The 20,510-nt window shown below is 34.0% G+C and overlaps 3 protein-coding genes across 9 annotated transcripts; all 3 read right to left on the bottom strand.

Annotated features, from left to right (window-relative positions):
- Window positions 1-3: 3 nt before the first annotated feature.
- Window positions 4-5,727, bottom strand: LOC111275728 (kinesin-like protein KIN-14N). 2 transcript variants are annotated; one of them, XM_022861231.2, is made up of 17 exons: window positions 5,574-5,727; window positions 4,708-4,958; window positions 4,488-4,632; window positions 4,292-4,401; window positions 4,056-4,175; window positions 3,733-3,936; window positions 2,967-3,143; window positions 2,815-2,889; window positions 2,582-2,728; window positions 2,368-2,506; window positions 2,166-2,275; window positions 1,893-2,054; window positions 1,580-1,788; window positions 1,363-1,444; window positions 1,140-1,244; window positions 951-1,055; window positions 4-439 (listed from the first exon to the last, which is right to left on the bottom strand). In XM_022861231.2, exons 2-17 carry the CDS (start codon window positions 4,897-4,899, stop codon window positions 260-262), a joined length of 2,262 nt encoding a protein of 753 aa, XP_022716966.1. In that variant the 5' UTR covers window positions 4,900-4,958; window positions 5,574-5,727; the 3' UTR covers window positions 4-259. The 2 variants fall into 2 exon arrangements, with proteins under 2 accessions (XP_022716966.1, XP_089610608.1); XM_089754482.1 differs by lacking the exon at window positions 5,574-5,727 and adding an exon at window positions 5,068-5,547 and having other exon boundaries at window positions 17-439.
- Window positions 5,728-10,768: 5,041 nt separating this feature from the next.
- LOC111275731 (21.7 kDa class VI heat shock protein-like) lies at window positions 10,769-13,177 on the bottom strand. 6 transcript variants are annotated; one of them, XM_089754074.1, is made up of 4 exons: window positions 12,816-13,177; window positions 11,949-11,997; window positions 11,457-11,755; window positions 10,769-11,178 (listed from the first exon to the last, which is right to left on the bottom strand). In XM_089754074.1, the coding sequence occupies exons 2-4, from the start codon at window positions 11,981-11,983 to the stop codon at window positions 10,898-10,900; spliced, it is 615 nt and encodes a 204-aa protein (XP_089610200.1). In that variant the 5' UTR covers window positions 11,984-11,997; window positions 12,816-13,177; the 3' UTR covers window positions 10,769-10,897. The 6 variants fall into 6 exon arrangements, with proteins under 6 accessions (XP_089610200.1, XP_089610198.1, XP_089610199.1 ...); XM_089754072.1 differs by having other exon boundaries at window positions 11,457-11,729; XM_089754073.1 differs by having other exon boundaries at window positions 10,769-11,175; window positions 11,457-11,729.
- Window positions 13,178-13,309: 132 nt separating this feature from the next.
- Window positions 13,310-20,081, bottom strand: LOC111275730 (formin-like protein 5). The gene is made up of 8 exons (XM_022861235.2): window positions 20,044-20,081; window positions 19,456-19,899; window positions 17,747-18,500; window positions 16,957-17,671; window positions 16,671-16,873; window positions 14,929-15,164; window positions 13,844-14,726; window positions 13,310-13,715 (listed from the first exon to the last, which is right to left on the bottom strand). Exons 2-7 carry the CDS (start codon window positions 19,627-19,629, stop codon window positions 13,863-13,865), a joined length of 2,946 nt encoding a protein of 981 aa, XP_022716970.1. The 5' UTR covers window positions 19,630-19,899; window positions 20,044-20,081; the 3' UTR covers window positions 13,310-13,715; window positions 13,844-13,862.
- Window positions 20,082-20,510: the final 429 nt, after the last annotated feature.

Raw genomic sequence — 20,510 nt, 5'->3', positions numbered from 1 at the left:
AGAAAGAGCAAGAAATAATGTAATTTAATATTGCATTGATTCCATGAATGGAAATGTTGAAATCAGCTCAGCACCAGTTATACAAATGTAGAATTGAAGGGATTGCTTACTAAAATACAGGTGCAATGACTACTATACAGATAACAACCCGCTTATGTTAGAATCACTCTCATTTCTCAATCTAACAGTAACATAGATACAGATAACTAAGCATGGGAAAGAAACCAAAAAAATAAAATAAAGGTTTTCTTATAAAAGATCAACCATAGCTCAAACGAGAATCTGAAGTCCGTATGTTGAGTTGTCGCCGTGGAGTCCCTATCTCGCAAGCATTAACTCTGGCTGCGAAACGCAATGAGCAGAGCGACTCACCCACTGAGGAGGGTTCAGGAGATATATTTACGAACATCAGAGTCTTTGAGTCCCCGCCTAGACATGGCTGGTTAACCATGGGAGAGAAGAAAATTAGATATCATGTAGGCAAGAATCAGATAGAACACCAGAAATGACACTTCCAAGCAAAAGGATTCTTGTAAAATTTTCGGCAAAAGTGAAAGATATAATATAGCCAACAAGAGTTCAAAATGAAGGATGACAATCTTTAGTAAAGGCACGAAATAGGAAACCTTTCCAGCCTTTGACTTTTAACAGGTTATATTCCTCTAACTTCCAATCCAAGTTAACATTGCAACAAGGGAGTGAAATGGTAGCAAGAAATAGTAAAAGTTTATAAATGAAGAACTCTGCTGCACAGCAGTAAAGACTAGGAAGATCTTATTCAACTAAAAAGTCACCTTACTATGTTTTATTATCAATAGGCACATGAATTCCATGTTTTCCACAGGCAAAGTATAAAATCAAAGAATATAACTTTAACTCCATAGGCCTTAATTATAGAAAGGAAAAGTTTTGTTATATTGAGAATTGAGACTGTATGTGTATAGATTTACCTGAAGAAGATAAGTGAGCTTTGAGTTCCTAAATGGTACATGATCCTCCTTCTTTGCCAATGCAAATATAACATCAGCTAAAGACGATAGACTTTTATTAATGGCCTGAATAAAATTGAAAAAGAAAAAGTCAAAAAAAAAAAAAGAACAACATAAAACGAAATTAAATAATAAGTAGAGTTAAAATACTTGAGTCTCTTTTAACCGGTCCCCTGTTGAGCCACTTTTGGAAAGACGCTCACTTCCAGCAAGATCAATTAGATTCAAAACACCTTGCACTTGTTGTTCAGTGCCCTGGAGGACGATAGATACATGGTCAAATATACAATACATTGCATTAGCTCACGGAAGAAAAGATTGGGACTGGTGTAGCATCATATTTGCACAGATTATAGCAAAAATGCACTTTTACCTCATTAACACCAGTTATTCGCATTGTGAAAACAAAATGACTTCTTGATGATTGTTCATTCATTTGAGTTTTCCCAACAGATCTGAATGAGACAAGCACAAACTTCATCAGTCCATGATTATCTCTCTTAGAAAGAATTCTGATATTTCTCATCTGAAATTTTCAATGGGACTGATGTTGGATACAAACAATACAATGTGTACACTAAAGTGTATACCTGCTATGTGCAGCCCTATCTAAAAGAAATGAGACCTCTCTACTACTTTGAACATCCACAATTGTAAGATCTGAGACTTGTGTGTTTCCGTTTGCATCATGTTTAATTGTATATTGCTTTCCAGCAACACCATTGTCAATTCGTGATGCATCCCTGTTTGTTGATAACAAATCACGAATTGTTTCATTGTATATTTCTAACATTGAGACCTGTGAACATTTGCAGAACAAAAAAGTTTTCTAATTATCTAGAGAAGATATGAATAGACTAGAATATAGAAAGCAAACTAAGGAGGAAGGGAAATAATGCACACCTGCATTTCATATCTCCAGCCTTGAGGTTGAAGAGCTTGCCTAGTTTGAAATATTTGTTCTAATGAACGGGGTATTAATCCCTTCTCATCTGGCTGTCCTGGTTCGCCCATCATGGTGTAGGTTTTACCTGACCCTGTTTGCCCGTAAGCAAAAATGCAAACCTGTGGACAGATAAAACAGTTGCATGATGAAGCATTTATGATGCTACTAGCATGCATTAATGTATCTAAGAAAATCATTGTGACATTCACATATGCATATAAAACAATAACCTTATAACCATCAAGGGCACTTTGGACAAGTTGTGATATTTCTACAAAAACTTCCTCTTGTGATGCATCAGGCATAAATACTTTGTCGAAAGTGAAAGAATGTTTCTGCCCTGATAAATAGACAAACATCAAATGAGCTTTGTGTTATGTCATATAGCATGCTATAATAGATTTTTATAATTTAAGTATATTGGTTCACTACCATTTTGTGTCATGTCAATGCCGCGTCCAAGATATTCCATTGATGTGGGATAAGAGAAAACCTTCCCTTGGTTGCTTGAGTTTTCATCAGGCAACTGAGGCCTCACTCTGCAAAATACACGGATGTTACCCTTCAATTCCTACAATAAAAAGGCAATATGTTAGTAAAACATATTTGTGGTAATGTTAACATAAGATGTAGTTTAGAACATTACCAATATAGTATTATGCAACTTCTTACGTAGTTTCTCCCCTTCTATAAGCTTAAGTTCTGCATCTTCTAAGCGATTTTGTAACTCATTTATTAGTTTCTTTTGCCCTTCAAATTCAATTCTTGTCTCAAGTGCAGACATATCAGACATCTAAAATTGGGAAAGAAGCATGATTATGATGAATTAAATTGACTATAATGATATAAATAGTTTTTGAGAAAAATAGATGAAATAACCTGTAATTTCCTTTCTGCAACTGCTAGTTGATCATGCAAAATTTGTATTTGATTACCTTGCGACAAGCATTTTTCCTGCAAATGATATACAACATATCAGATTAGATTCATGTTTAATGGGAAAACAAAGTAAATGAGAAGCAAAAACTAACCTCTAATTCGCTTGAGTTGGTTGCCAACTCTTTGTATTTAGATGCTTCAGCAACTAGACTTTGTGCTTGCTGTTGATAGCGGTCACGATCATCTTTGGTCTGGTGTAGCTCCATTCTAAGACATGCAACTTCATTCAGCAAAGCATCTTTTTGCTTCATAGCCTCATCTTGGGAAGCCTAACTCAATTGATAAAACATTTTTAAGAGATTAAGCTAGAATATAAAAAATGAAAAATAAAGAAAGAAGAGAATGTCCAATAATTTGGAATTTGGAACAGAAGGCACCACTAATCAATATGTCAATACTCGAGCCTCTTTTAAACCGTATATCACTTCCAATAAGTTAGAGTCACCTAATTAATCATCAATTTTAAATCTTTTTACAATACATATGATTTTCTCTTTTTTCTTTTTGTGTATTTGAGGTTGTCAGAGATTGATTTCTAGTCACTAGAACTAAAACTCCAGCACTCTCTTTATATCATTTCCAGGAAATTTTTCAATATCTCAGAACTTTAAAGAAATTAATCCTCTTCTTGTAACAAAAATTTCAATTACGATACAATATCCCATTTCTGCTAAGTAGATAAAATGAAGTGTAGATAAGAGAAGTTGCCGGTTAGAAAATTCAGTAGGGCAAACCTACTATAGATAAACTCTGACAACTAAAAATCAAGCATTGTGCTTAACGTGCCATAAAAAGGCCAGATTACCACACATGATAAAAATATGTAACAAGAGATGGCTTTCCAACATGGAAACTCACTATAGATGAAATGAGTTGATCTTGCAATGATTTATGTTGACCCCTTAAGTTGTGAAGATTCTCCACTATGGCTGATCTCTCTTTCTCTCCACGCTTAATGGTTTCATGAGCTGCATCAAGATCAGTCTGGAGTTTACTGTTATATAACTGTAAACTTGAGTTGTACTCTTGTAGTAGCTTGTACATATCATTAATTGATGCTATCTGCAGCATTCAAGAATCAAATGAGTTAACCTAAGTAAATTTATATTCTAAATACAGCAACAGTAAAAACCAAGGTGCAACGGATTTTGGTGACATCAAATTTTCATTCTTATATTTACCCTTTGATTGGCACTGTCAAGCTCGCCTTGAACTTTATCAAGTTCTTCTGAAAGAGAAGCCTGTGCCCTTTCAATACTAATCCGAGCTTCTTTTTCTTTTGCAAGAGAATCCACTGCAGCCTAATTGTCATATTCAAAAGAACTAATCACTTTCCAAACACCAAAAAAAAAAAAAAACCATGAAAAGTTTATGACTAAAACATGTTGGACTAAAAAAAAGATATCACCCTTCTTACCTTCTTCTCCGATTCTTCTTTTGCAAGCTTCTCTTGTAAGGAAGCCAAGCTTTTCCTAAGCTCCAAAATTATCAAATTCAGTTCTTCCTCCTTGTTTTTCAGAGCCACCTCTGCAAGAAAATATATTATTTTACATTCAAAAATGAACCTATACAAGCATAAATCATATAAAACAAAGTGAATAAATGATTCATACCCATTTCAGAGCATCTCCTCTCAGTCAATTCCAAAGCAGTCCTTAATTTCTCTTGTTCAAATGCATACTCTCCCTCAAGTTCTTGGAACCATTTAATACATAGCCTAAGCCTCTTTATATACTCCATCATGTTCTCACATCTCTCCTGAATTAACCAAAACAAGCAAAAATCAAAACTAATTCAAACTAAATCACCATAAATACAACAGATCACACTCACCTTGTAGTTAAATTTGTTCTTGTATTTTATTTTCTCACTCACTAATGCCTCCACATCCTCTCTAGTGAACTCAATGCCACCACATTCTGAACCTGCATTACTCGCCGGCGCGCTATTGGGGCCAAGATCTTGGGAGCCGTTTACAAGTGAAAAGGCTAGCCGGAGCCTACCATTATGTGCAGTGCCAACCATTTTCTCAAATCCAAGCCGTTGTCCCTTTTCTCCACTCACTTCTATGCAATGTATTTCTTCTGCAAATCCAATAAAAATTTTCACCCAAAACATGGTAAGGAAAAAGAAAAAAAGATTTAGCTTCCATTTTTTTTATTTCAAAAGAATAGTAAAAGAAGATAAATTTACCAAGATTGAAACTTCACATCCAGAAAAGAAAAACATCCAAAAACGGCATGAAAAATTGAGCTACAAAATTGAAACTTCACCCCAAAATTCGGGACAAATAGCCAATCTGAACCCCAAAATGACAAACAAAAGGTACTTACTAAAAGGACCATGTAGATTCAATTCCTATCTAGCAAAACAATAAAAAAACAAATTTTAACCATAAAAATACTTAAAAATAAAATAAAACCTCAAAACAAAAAACAAAAGATACCCATTAACAAGAAGACCATGAAGATTGAATCTTTACCGAGAAAATGGCAAAAAATTTTGAAAAAATAATTTAACCCCCACCCCCCCTCAAATTTGGTTTAAACAATTTTTAAGTCCAAAATGAAAAACAAAAGATACCCACTAACAAGAAGAGCATGAAGATTGAATCTTTATCAAAAAATGGGAAAAAAAAAAACAAACTTGAAGACTTCAACTATAGAAAAATACATTTAAAAGGGAAAAAAAAAACTTACTTTTAAAGGGCTTGGGGTGGTAGTGGAAGTAGTTGTGGGAGTTATGTTATGTTGAAATGGAGGTTTGTTCTGGTTCTTTGCACCCACTTTTGAAGAAGAAAAGAGAGAGAAAGAGAAGCTTGTAAGATGTTGGAGACAGTAAATTTTGGGTCTAGCAAAGTGGGACCATGAATTGCATTCAAAGCTACCAATAGTGTATCACAGCCGTTCCTTTTACTACCAGAAAGATGATGATGAGAAGGAGGATGATCAAACAATAAAAAAATTTTAATTTAATCCTGCAAAAAGTAATAATAATAATAATCATAATCATAATTTGTTGGTAAAAATTTGTTTTTGGATTTTTTTTAATTAATCATGAAATAATAAAATAGGAATTGGCTTTTGGACTTTTGTTACCGTTGGGATTTGAACATTTTTGAAGTGGTGGTCTGGCGGAAGTTTGCAGGGTGCTTGAAGGAATCTCTACTGGGTTGGTATGACAAGATTGCCCTTGGTTATGTAGGATATATTGCTATATTATTAAGGTTAAAATTGTCCACTCATGTAATTTTGATAATTATTTTCATTCATGGACATAATCCGAAGAGAAAAAAATTTGATTCGAAACTAAAATTTTTATTTCTCTTTAAAATTCTTTAACTGTTAGATCATGAAATTAAAAATTTTTATGCAATTTTAATAAATTTGGTCGTGAAAAAATCAACTTTAAAATTTTAAATAAAGATAATTTGAGATAAAATTAAGTTCAAATAAAATTTAAAAAGAAAGCAAATATCGTTCGAAATGAAATTAAGTTAGAATCAATTTTGATCATATTTTTTAATTATTTTTAAAAAGTGATTAAAAAATTGTAAAAATTAAATATTTTTCAAATTCTAATCCTCGCAAAAAATAATGTGACATATTTATATGTCATATAACATCAAATACAACATTAATTCGCACATTGAGGGAGAAATTTTTAATATATCCCATAAAAAAAATGAATGAATATAAAGAATTATTAACATTTTTTTTGGTATGTTCTTGCTAAAAGTATGACTCTATATAACCTAAATTTTAAGGTAGAAGGAAGACACTTGTAGTCTGGCCCCCAATTCTCTCAACCCAAACCTAAGCTTCAAGCTCTTCAGTCAGCATATAAATTTAAACCAACCTACATTATTGATTCTTTTATATGCTATCCATAAGAAAACAATGGTTGGATACTAAACTTATAACAATTTATCTTAGATTGTTGGATTCGATACATTTTATTTTGATTTAAAAAACTAAATAATCTATTTATTTTGATTTTTTTTTACAAATGGTTGGATAGTGTCAATGATGCTAATATAAAATTGGGAAGAAAAAAGAAGTATATATGTCTTTTAAAATAGGAGAAAACTTCATTGAAATTTGAGATGCATATTGGGTTTTTCCATGGACTTGGTCTTACTTATTTAAAAATTGCATGCTTTCCACATATAGATAATAAAATAACTAAAATGATAATGTTATTTATGCTTTTATTTTTCTTTTATACTATTAAGCCCACATAATGATTCATTAGTAAGACTTACATTTAAGAGTATATGTAATGTTAAGAAAAATGATTTAATAGATAGTTAATCGAGTTTTTAAATTTTATTAACGAAACTATAGAATCTTATTAGATAAACTTATTTGATAAATAAAAAACATGTGATAATATTTTAATTTCGTTCATAAAATCTAAAACTTATATTAATCTGATAAATATTATTTGATAAAAATATTATATCAAAAAAATTATCAATAGAGCAACCAAAACATTTGTGTCTTTCTTTTTCTCATACCTAAAGCAAATTATAAAAAAAAAAAAAAATCCAACCTTTTACTCTACTACACAAATAAATAATTTTTTTTTCTCTCTTTGCTTCATTTGGGTGTCAAGAAATTTTTTTTTTCACTTTAATTATAGTATAAAAACCTTTGGATCAGTCCATCTTTGATTTGGTGAAAATTATTAAAACAAAAATAAATAAATAAATAAAGTTGCCATCACACATGGGAAAAAGTTGGTTGGCATATCCCTTTGGTTTTTGGTACTCAACTTCATTCTTTGTGGTCCTTTTTTCTCCCTATACCAGGCTTCTTCTTTACCCATGTTTTTTTATCCCAAGCTTGTTGCATTAACTCACTACTTTCCTTTGAAAAAGATTGTTTTCAAGGATTTGTGCTATTTGGTCACTTTTCAGATTGAACATACCCCAAATCTCTGACGAATTTTCTTTACCTAATAGAAAAAATGACTTGACATCTTTCTCTTCCAAATTTGTTTGATGTTCATGGCTTGCCTCTTTTTGGTAATCTGTTATCATCACTCTAAGAACATTTTGTTGGTTGCATTCGATCATGATTGACGAACAATTCGTTATTTACCCTGTTAGATGTATTATACATTGTAAGATCATATGTTTTTAATTTAATGATCATGTATGTATACACATTTTTATATTAAGTTATTAAAAATTGATAACGATCGATTTTAAGATTATATTCGTTATCCCATTTCAAATCAAGGATTAAGTTTTAAATCTTCATTTTTTTTGTTCTTTTACCCTTTACGTATGGATATAAAAAGCAACAAAAAAAAATTTATCGCAAAATTTCAACTTCTTATTCTTTGAAATTTCATTGATTTTTATATGATTCAAACATGACACTATGAAGCATGTTATTAATAAAGTGATAATACATATGAACTCAATGTGAACCAACAAAGCCAGCCTTTGCATGTGAACAAATAAGTTGGAATTTGACTTAATGGAATTGCCTCTTTCCCAAGCAAAAATTATCCTCCTCGAATATTTCTGCTTTAACTTAAGATAATGAAAGCTTGGAAAATCATTTTTCTCCTGCAATTCTTGGTTAAATGCATGGTGAAAACATTAAATAATTAAGCTGTTAGGTGTGAAGAATTATACCATTGGAAAATTGTTTGGTACACTGAGAAATAAATGTTGGGAAATGAAGTTGATGATCACCAATTAAATTCACCTGATAACCCATTTTTATTTATTACAAATCCTTCTATAATTAAATTTATTTATTTATATATATATATATATATATAACACCAGTTGATGAGATCTATGCCTGTTTGCATGGTCTGAATTGCAACAAGCATTTACTATTTGTTTGTATGCTTCTTGTCACTATGTTCTTTTGGCTTAATCAATAATTTATCCATCAAACTTGCGTACCACAAGATTAATTAACTCCTTAATTTAATCAGTGAAATAAACCCCATTAAGCCTTGAAGCTGCAGCTTTTATCAGTTTCACATTTTCGGTTAATCCGAGAGATTAGTACTTCATTTGGATAGTGAGAAGGTTCAGTGATAAAATAACGGTGCAGGAAAAATCTCTTTCATCGGCCGTCCAAATGAAGCTTAGATTCTAATCTTGTATGTCTAATATTTATACATTGTGTCTTGGATGCCTTTTGTTAAGCACATGGCAGGTGATTAGAGCATGATTAACCTAATTGGTTTAATTAATTAAGCAGCCGGTTCGGATTAAACATATGTTTGACAGGTTAATCCAAGTTTTTAGACTACAAATTTTGGATGGGAGGCCTGCAGGAAAAAAAAATTGAAAGAATGTTTTTCAAGGTATGAGAGTAGGACATTGAAAGCAACCTTGTTTCTAAATCACATCATTAAATTATAACTTAGGATGGTGCTCTGTCAGCTAAAATGTATCAGAAAATGTCACATTCTGCTGCATTTCTTATACTACAGATGTGCCCCATTCAGGGCTCATTCAAAACCCAATATTTTAGGATACTTTCCTCTTAAGTTTGTTAGTCTTAAATTTGTCTTATAGTGAAATATTGGTAGGCAAAACCAGTTTTAAAAAAAAAAAAACATAAGTATGCCTCTTTTCTTCCTTTTGCTAGAGTTGTCAACTTCATCATTAGTCACCCAAATCTTCTCTTTATTGGCCACTTGGATTTATTTTGGGTGTATTTATGGTCATATTCATCTTGCAAATAAGCTTGTAATTGTTCTTACAACTTATAAAATAATGTAAATATATACAACCGAAAATTTAATTTAATGATTGACATATGATTTTTTTATTAAAAATAGGATTCAAATTTTTTTTAATTAAAAAATAAATATATGTAGCTTATCCACAAGGAATTTTTTGCTATATACTAAAAGGAGAGAGAAATGCTCATGAAAAATTGAATCTCATAATATTAACTACCCAAATAAAATACTTGTAGCTTATTGAGCCTAATCATTAGGCTTATTGGACTCTAGTTGAACCAAAATATTATAAGACTAATGCATGATTTGTAAGATTCCCTAGCTTAATAATGGATTACCAAGTGCCAACTTGTTCAAAGTTTAATGGACCTACTGGACTTATTAATTATATCCAAAATATAAAAAATTCAGTCAATGAGCCCTTTGGATTGTAATATTTGATCAAGTGAAAGTAAATTGCTCCAAGTTATTAGGAGGAAAAGGATAAGTTAGAGTATAGCTTGTTGTAAGAAACAAAAAGAAAAAGTTAGAATGAGAAATGATTGCATCCACATTCTTCTTCTAAAATCATGATGGAGCCATGAATTTTTATTATTATTGCAGATATTTCTACATTCTTGTACTGGAATTATGCTAAAAACTTAAGGACTGGCTATTACGGTTGACTGAAAAATGAACAGGAACATGGACAAAGTGTTATTGGCCTGAAGATTGGACTTCAGGACTTCAAGATAAGGCATTAAAGAACGTTGACTTGAGGTAATAATCCATACATTTTTTTTTATTGTTTCAATTAGCTCTTTATATGATGATGTTTCCTTAAAAAAATGCAGTAAATACAAAGGAAGTCACGTTTTCCATTGGTTAAAAACTGCATGCTCAGGTCTGGCATAGTTCATATCCTGTTTTAGCAGGCTCCCAATATTTTTTATGCATGTTTCATTCTTGAAGATTCTGACCTAACCTTTAGATTTTCAGGCATATTTAGGTGGTTGGTGATGCTTATGATGTAGTCCTCAATGGTTTCAAATAGGCTGTATTTACTGTAATTGAACTCCAGTCCTCCTATAAAATGAACAGTAAGCACAGGGTTTGAAACTTAATGTCTGGGAGAATTGAATAATACCAATTCTTAATTGTTTGTTTGTTGGTTGATTAAGAATTTTTTACATTAAAAGCAACTTGATCCTTCTTCTCTGCAATTCATTTCAGATAATTGATCAGGCCTATATTCTTACATGGTCTCATGCTGTCATATATCACATAAAAGTTTTCATTATGTCAAGATTATCATGTTCATTCACTCTGAATTTTTGCCAACTGCATCTTCAGGAGTATCAGTATGCAAAGGATTTCTAGGAATTCTAATCTCTAGGATCACGTCGTTACTCAGGTATGCCTCTAATCTTCTCCAATCTGCATCTTCTGGCAGTTCAAGCCTCCTTACATATCCATATTCCCACCAATTGCAGCTTCTCCAATCCTTTGTCTTGGATTCTCTTTGCTGCTTTAGTTGTCCACTAATTTCCACAGTTTTCCCTTTTTCGACATGGATTTGTCCATTTGTTTTCCCCACTCCTGCTTCAATCATCAAACCAAAACCATCATTGATCAGTCATGACAAAATAAACAACCACTAAATCCATGGAGTCTTGGCCTTATTTCCATGCTCAGCTTCATCTTATTTTTCCCATTTTCTGGAACCAAAATGTTTCGAAACAAGGTTCCTTGTTTTTCAGGGCACAGAAAGCTGCAAGTTATGGAATAATACCTCCACTACTTAGGTTCATATACATGTAGGACCATTACATTTACATTCTAACATCAGAATGCTTAAAGGGGTGCTCAAAAACACTTACCTGGTAGTTCTGCTTTAAGTACATAAGCCTGATCTGTCTGAAACCAATCCACTGAGCTCTTGCCAGAGTTTCTTAGATTAGATAATAAGCTCTCTGATTCAAAATCCCACAGAGGAAAGGCATCTGACGGATCAAAGAAATTTCCAAACAACAAGGGACTAAACAGTGATCCTTCTCCAAACACCTTATGCACTGTTGGACTACCCTGGGAGAGAAACCTCTTGAATACGTCTTCGGCTAACGAAATGCACCATTTCTGAGGAGTTTGATCTTCTGTTTCAACTTCAAGTTTAATGCAACTACTCATTTGCAAAATTATAACCAAAAGAATGTTATGAGTTCAGAATTTTTCTGGGAGAGAGCTTTGTGGGGTTTGGCATCTTATAGTGTGAGTGACTCCTTAGAGAAAGGAGAGAACAAATTCCCTGGGAATATTTTGAAGAGTGTAAAGCAAAAAACAAAAAGAATCATTCTCTTTTGGACAGTACTCACCGGTGAGAAGGAACTGTGACTGGTAGACTAGGCATGAATTTGATGCTTTCTGGTGACCATAGAAAAATCAGTATAGAAGATGAGGCAAAATGATTATCCTTTTGCTGAGAATCTTAAGTAGGTTTCTGGCAAGATTTGTAAAACCATCTATTCTTGATGTTATGTTCTCCACTCAATTTCAACAACAAACATTGCATAATTTTCATAGTTTCCATATTTTTCTAAAAGAGAAATTAAGACCTTAGATAATATAACAGCTACCAAGTTTGTTCAGAAGAATACAGACAGGAGACCTTAATCGAAAAAACTAGTCTACTCAAGTTCTTCTGTTCCGTTATTCTGACAATAATTTGAGTAGAATCTTATGTTAGATTTAGAACATTAGTCCTTATTCTTTTCGTGGATGAAAAGCACAAAAACATGATTGTGCAATCACCCAAATTCTCAAGGTTATAGTATAGAAACAGTTATCATAGTCAGGCATGGTGGAAAAAACTGTAGACTTGGAGTCCAAGTAAAGAGTCCTTAGAGGAGGCTCAGTATCTCATGGTCCCAAAAGGAAACCTTGTATTTTGCACATAGAGTTTGACTTGATACATGTAAGTATTACACCATTTTCACTCCTAACATCTTTTATAGGATAAAACTAACCGTAATTAACAATACCATACAAATTGGTATGTACCATAACTCAGTTTCACTATTAATCAATTTTGTCGATATATATATATTTGATCCTATTCCGGTTTCCATCAATTTGATATGCATGAATAGACAGGTTAAGAACACTATGAAATGATGCAAAGGTGTGTGAAAGGAATATTTTTTAAAGTTTCATTGGATGTCAGCCGTCTAGGTCCGTTTTACCTCTTTATGTTCAGGCTTTTTCTCATCTTTTTTTAGTGGCAATAAATATTTTGACGGCAAATGCATCTGGCTTCGGCATCTGTTAGGACCTACTTTTCCTTGAAGAAGAATCGGTGTCTTCTGTCATAGATGTTTGAATTTTTAGCTGTGGAAATGCTGCAGCCACTTCAGATATTGGAATATAGCCACATATTAAAGCCTTTCCTCACTCAAGATTTATGCTGTTTGTTTAATGATGGTGCTGATCTTCCACTCTCAATCTTGGAAAAATTTGAGACCCAAGTTTGTTATTCCTTCACTGAATAGGAATATAACATGATCTTATCTAGTTTGCAGCCATACCTGGCAAAATGCAGCTATAATAAACCTTTACCCTATGTTTGGTAGGAAGGATCAAAACTGGAAAGATAAAAAGCTTTTACTTCATTTCAGTCCCTTTCCATCCTTCCTACCAAACAAAATAATTCTTATGTACTCAGAACGAGAATTGTCGATATCAAAATTTCTTCCCTTTAAAATTTATAGACAGTAAAGCAGTTTCTAATTTCAACACTAACAGGATAAATATTCTCTCAAATCAAAATTATCAACAGAGACTTTATTAACAAAGAATTATAAATTTTTAAAAAAATGAAGGCATCTCTACATCTAAGTAATCTAACTATTAATGCACAAGTTGGGAAGATGAAGGTAATCAACAAGAACCATGAATCCAATACCAAAGGAAGGTCAGCTGCAGTTTGTGATGTTAGTAGCTCCATAGAAATCTAGAATTGAAGAGCCAATGCCAATCGCTTAACCCCTTTCTGCTGGTACTTCATACGTATTCCTTTAATTAAATAATTTTGGCACCGATGCTTTGGGGCTTCACATCTTGATCAACTGCCAAGGTAACATCATCTGAGGAAAAACAGAACTTAGATATCACCAGCAACACAATCTATGGCACATATATGTCTCAGTATTAAATTTCAGCATATAACGTGGCAAGGTAAAAGATTTGCTTGACAAGGATAAGAACAGCATACCTTCTTCAAATAAGCACTATTAATTCTCGTCATCTGAACTAGAACTAGAATCTTCCATCCTTCGCTCAGCAATTGCAGGAAAAAGCTTCTGACGAGGATCAGGAGAAGGTTGTTCAAAACGAGACTCAGAGGAAGATGATGCATTCAATACCTGTTTGTTATGTGCTTTTACCGGCTTCCATGGGGCATCTCTGACCTCTTTGCACACCTTATCCAAAATTATCAAAAAATCCCGTACAATGACAAACAATCGTAAGCCCTCATCCTTCTGTACATTACCATGAAAATAATCACCGGTGCTCTTCACCAAAGCCATTATTCTCTTCTCTTCCTTGAGCAACGACATGACATCAACCTCTGCATTCTGCACAAAACTCTTTAATGTTTCGTGAAAACCACTTTCTTCCTCTGTACTTTTCATCTCTGAGTTCAAGAAATCACGTGTTTTTAGCAGTGCATGGCCAAGTTTGGCAACAGTTCCTGTTAAGCTTTCAGCATCAAGAGCTGCCGCTTTCTTTACATTTTCAAGTTCACTACTCAAACGTGAAACCACCTGAAGACCAAGGCTACGGTAGTGCTCTTCTGTATCAGGGGAAACATCCTCAAGAAGATCATCGGATTTTATGCTGTTAAAACTTTTGCTTTCTCTTGCAACACGGGCAGCTCTCAAACCTTCAGTGCGTATTATTTCTTGGACAACAAAGTGCAAAAGTGTTGTCTTGCCATCTACTCCTTTAACATCTGATAACTTCAAAAGTGTGTCAAGTTTGAAAGCTTGTGCACCACCACGGAATGTCCCATCATTCATGCGATTTCCAGTTTTAAGGACAGCTTCTAATAGCTTGAGGAATAGGCGGCTACTTCTGAGTTCCTTGCAACCAACCTGCCAAAATAGGAAAGAGACTTAATTTGATTGAATAAAACATCATGGAAGAGTATTTCTTTTTCCATGAAAATATACATCCTTAAAATTACATTGTGTTGACTATCTAAAAAATGTTTTTGATGTATGATATACCTTGTATGAATTACTGGACCTAAATATTGATCATGCAATTCATACAATTTAAAATCTAATAACCCACCTCTAAGGTTGCGAAGGACTCTCTAGTGAAAGTAACCTCCTCATGAAGAGTGCACATAAAAAGCAGTGCTTCCATTCGTTTAAAAGCAAAAGGGATGTCAATCAAGACTTTTAGGAACCGCTCAGCAGGACCAATTTGAGAAATTTCACCACTGAACAATCTAAGTTTGAGTTCTTCATCTGCCGTCGGTGCCATCTTCAATAAGGTTTGAAGGAGTTCAACAGGGAGCTCATTTCCTGATTTCAAAAGAACAGGTTAGTATATCATGATTGAAAACTAAACACTTTTTTTTTTTGCCAATAAAACTAAGCACATTAGTACTACCCTTTTTTATACCCAAAAAAAAAAAAAAAGAAACACAGTAATACATAAATTCAACAATTGAGAGACAAGAATCAAGATAGAGTAACAGCATTGAGCCCATTGAACACATGCTTGATCAATTAAATAAAGTTTCTTGAAGCTCTCTCAGTTATGAAATGCTCCCTTTTAAGATATTTAAGAAATCAGAAACAAGATTTCAGTATATTAGTACTAAGATTAGTCCATAAATCATTACAAGTTCAGGACAATTGTCATCCATGGCCTCTGGAGAAAGGCCTGCAATGCATTGTCCACATCTGTATATTACAATAGCTAGAAGTAAATACCCCAAACCCTCCTTCCCCACCCCAACATAATAAATAAACAAACAGATATGCACACATATACACAGAGTGAGCGAGAGGAGCACTACCCTTTTCGGATACTAAGAGCTAAACTAGAGGTTTTCAAACAAGTATCTTTGGTTCAAGGGAAACCAATGTAGTTATTTGGCAATTAATAATATCACACTTTAAACAAGCTTTAGGAACCCGTGTTGTAATAATTTTCCATTTTACTGGAATGAACCTATGTCTATTTCCTCTAAACCTCAATAGTGTTTGACTATGATGAAAAAGCAAATGATGTGGTTAATTGGTTGGAGTGCAATATTCCAGCTATGTTATATTCAAATAAAAATGTTAATTCATAGCATAGAAAAGCTTGGTCAGTATGACAACTCCTTCCTCCTTGACCCAAAACCGAATAGAGCAGGAGAAAAACCCTTCAGACTACACTATCACATACTGTTAGCTTCAACTAAATGTTCATGTGCGACATTATTCAGGCATTAGCATAACCATAGTCAAGGTAGATATATAAAATATGGCAACTGAGTTTCTTTTTCAAGATGAGGTATAATTTATGAAAAATCAAAAGGAATCAACTAATAGCAAAATATATAGAAAATTTTCAGATTCCATCGACGATAGTGCTACTTTCAAGGATCAATAACTGGTATAAGTAAATGCTCTATTGAATTCTTGCTTAATTATCAACAATTATCCACCAGTAGTTGAAAGCAAGGACATTATAATTACTGGTGAAAATGCTTGTAAGCCTAACTGCTGGAGCATATCACCTACAATTAGTGTAGCACAACTAACCAAACATAATTCAGCATTGTTGGGGTCTATCAAAAAATTATGTAGAGCCCACAGTTTTAAGTAGTGGACCCCTACATAATTCTTGATTGGTGATTGGCTAATTGTAGGATTGTAGTAAAGAGAATAGTAGGTGACATGGATCCCTAATTTCTGAGCATGCGTCACTCATAGACATGTATGCCAGACAAGCATCTGACTGGAGCAATGGTTCACAAACCTATGCATAGGTTGCCCAAAAGCACATTTTGAAAGGATAAATAAGGAGGAAATCACCTTCACGAAGTGCATCACAAACTTCTTCTGTGGTCACATTCAATGCCCGCAAAAGGATTGCTAAATTTTGTGATTTCTTGTGGTCAAGGAGTTGAATATATTGAGGCACAGGATCCTGTGTAGAGGGCTCTTTCTTTCTATTATTTTTGTTCTTGTCAACAGGTGCATACCCAAACAGAGTTTCTATCATCTCCTCATTGAACCTGCAAAGGTAGTATCAAGTATCCCATACTTATCCATTGGCATCAAGAGTAAATGGAAAAACAAGAAATGAATTGTTACGTACTGGAATGATCCAGATTTAATCTGATTCCACACCATTGAATGATCAGGGTTGGCTGCAACTTTATCCCAGAAAAATGGCTTAAGTTTGGCTTTAGGAGCATTGGCATCATCCCCTGAGCCAGATCCCTCGCCAGTGATAGCATTTGGTGTTCGTTGTGGTACACTTGGTGGTCGAGGCATCTTTGAACCTAAGGGCATTGATGGAGGTGGCCTAGGAGGAACGAGACCAGTACTTGAAGGAGCTGGTGGGCGAGGACCAGATTTGGCACTAGGAGGTATAGGTGGCGGAGGAGGACCAGGAGGTCGGAGGCCTACATTGGCAGAAGCAGGTTTCATAGAGGGAGGTGGTGCAGGAGGTGGTGGAGGAGGACTGGCCCTAATTGGGGCAGGAGGTTCAGGAGGGAGAGGATCTGCTCTGCCAGGAGGAGACTTCAAAGGAGGTAATCCAGCTGGTGAAGTACCCACCCTTCCTGGAGGCAGTGGTAGCCGAGAATTAGTTTTGCCTGATGTATCAGAAGATTCAGCTGATGCTTTGGTGGCACCAGCAACAGCTCCAAATGATGACTTTCCATCCAAGGAGATTGGAAGAGCATTAGCTTCAATGTAAGCATTGCCATTGGTTGAAGCCTTTTTATGTAGGCTTGATTCATTACCAAATGATTGGTGACCGAGCTTCTCTTCTTTATCAGATCCAACAGCATATGCATGAGAAGAACCTGGAAAAAAAAGTTTTGATTAAAATTTGTCAAAAGCTTCTAGACAACATCAGCTTGTGGGAAAGTATATATCACCAGAGAAGTCACTTAAGCTTAAACTGAGAAGGGGGCTTTCATCATTTTGCTTAGCTTCAGAATCTCTACGACAGCATAAAAAGAAGAACAATGCTGCAACAACAGAGGTTACTACCGCAGTCACAACACAAGCAACAATAATTGTTTTACTGTTATCAGTCCCTTTGCTTTCTGAATCTCTGTTGGGAGGACTTAAATTGTCCAAAGGATCATTTATCGGAGATGCAGCTTGTTGAGAAGGTCTAGGAAGTGGAGAGGGTAAAGATGCTGGACTTTGCAATGGATTTGGAATAAAATCAGGAGATTCAGAAGCAGGAGAAGGGGCTGGAGCAGGTGATGGTGATGGTGATGGAGATGGGGATGGGCCTAAGTTCAAGGCAGGGGCTACTGCAATGCTCTGAGTAGCTAAAGTCCTTCTAGGGATGTCAGGCCAGCGAAACAATGACTCAAAATATCTATTGTACCAATTCTTAAAGCCACTATCTTCTCCGGATACTTGGAATAGAAGATTATTCTTTCTTATGCAGTCAGAAAGAGCTTGCTTTAACTGGGGATGGAGAACATTAATCAATTTCTGAATGTTTTCTTTTGCTAATGAGCGACATTTTGTATTGATATCATTGGTTGAACTGGGTTTTGTATTGATGTCATTGGTTGAACTGGGTATTTCCTCCAGAAGATGTAACTTGGGATCTTCAAAAGCTTCCTTTAAACCATTCAAATCCTGTCTGCAAGTTATCCATAACAACTCAACCTGCATGTAAACAAATTAATAATTTTAAACAATGTTGTAGCAAAGGGAAAGAGGACGTAGTTCCTACTTCCTAAACCTACAGAAACCAAAACCATCTTAATGTCCTATCCTATTGACTGAAAATTACTAGGTACTCATTGTTAACATCAGGTGCAACTGTTAACCTTTTGAATAATGATTGTCACTACCTATCGAATATTTTCACCAATCTATGTTGTCAATATCCAATGTTGCTTTCATCATCAACTGGTATAACAAGTTTTAAAAACATTATGAAACAACATATTTCAAGAAGACAATTCAGAGTGCACCTTAATTTCAGCAATACTAAATGGACCCAAAAAAGTCGAACACCAAATGCCCCTTCTATTTCTCAAAAGTTTACTATGCACTATCCATCCATATAGGCAAGCTACTGGTATAGTCAAAAACTCTCTAATTCCAGCAGATATTTCAATGCATTAGTGCATAATGCTCCCACATATTTCCACCTCTAATGTTAGTTCTCTTTCCCCGCTTCCAACCAACTTATAAGCACACTTCATAGATAAACAATACAGAAAATTACCAAAACTACCTTAACACCTCTAAGTAATGATTAAAAAATCATTAAATATTACAAAAGTTAAAATGCTTGAGTCAATGGCAAGTATGGTTCCAACATATTCTCGGGGTTTCATTAAACATGCTGTCAACCATTTCTACCCCAACAATAAAAGGTTAAAAGTACAATAAAAGGCTAAAAGCATGGTTTCAGTGAATATGAACTATTTGCTAATAAACAAATCCATAATTGCTTTAAATCCATAAAAACTTTGTTCAAGTAAATGAATTGCAGACAATGGGCATTAAAGTAAACAAAACCAATCACATAAGCAAATTGCTTCTTACAAAGAAGTTTATACAAGCAAATGAATTGAACTTAAGAGCAAACAAGCAAAGTAATCTCCTTTACCAGATTCTCATCAATCTTCCCAGTTGCTGGATCTACTAACTGGTTAAGATATGCTTCTTCTCCGTCCTTCCTGTAATCTAAGCTGACAGCCAATGATAGACAAAGCAGAATTACCAAAAACCCCAAACTATATGATCTTATGACACCCATTTGGCCTTGTATCATCAGCATCATCACAAGCACAAAATGGACTCCTTTTCATTTCATCAATAACCAAAACCCCTCACCACCAACACAACACAACACAACACAACCCAAAACCCTACCGAAATCTATCATGAAAAGTTCAAACTTGTAACATTTGTCACCGACTCAACTCAATTTTCCATCAAAAGAACCCTTCAAATCTGCTAAAAAAAGCCGATTTTCCTCAAAAACTTAATGAAAGATGGAAACTTGGAATCAGAACTCGAAAACCAAACAAAACCCAGAATTTATCTTCCCCTGGAAAGCCAAAAAATAGGATCAAAACCAAATTTTGAAACAAAAACCCAAAAAGCCAGAAAGGATATGATGAATAGAGCTTAAAAAAGAGCTCAAAAGAAAGAAAAAAAAAATTTCAAATCTTTTCCTTTTAACTTTACCAACCTTTTCTATTAGTAATTGAAAAATCCTAAAATGTGAACAATTGAAAAAGACAATTATGGGGCCTTTTATTATGACTAGATCCAATCAATGGCAACTCATTGGAAAAAAAAAAGAAAAAAACATTTGCTGTTAAATCCATGTAAAAAAGTTGACCAGGAAAATTCCTACAATGAGCTGACAACATAGATTTTTTTTCCCTTTTCGCTCCCCTTTTTATTTTTCTTGTTTTTGTTATTTTTATTTGTTATTTTAATTTTTCTTGGGGTTTCAAATGGAAATTTGGTAAAGAAAGAGGAAAAAAAAGCTGTCTATTGGAGGGCATTTTAGAGATTTAGAGATTTAGTGGAGTAATTAAGTTTCTGTTTTGACAGGTTAACAACACCTGGAGAAAAAAAAACCTTTTATGATTAATGATAATTATTAGTAGTTGTTTTGGAAGGATAAGTTTGTTATTTTTTTAAAAATAA

Source organism: Durio zibethinus, chromosome 25, assembly GCF_047325235.1.
Source record: "Durio zibethinus cultivar Kanyao isolate XHJ-2024 chromosome 25, ASM4732523v1, whole genome shotgun sequence".
Lineage (NCBI taxonomy): Eukaryota > Viridiplantae > Streptophyta > Magnoliopsida > Malvales > Malvaceae > Durio > Durio zibethinus.
This window is presented reverse-complemented; position numbering and strand designations above follow the sequence as displayed.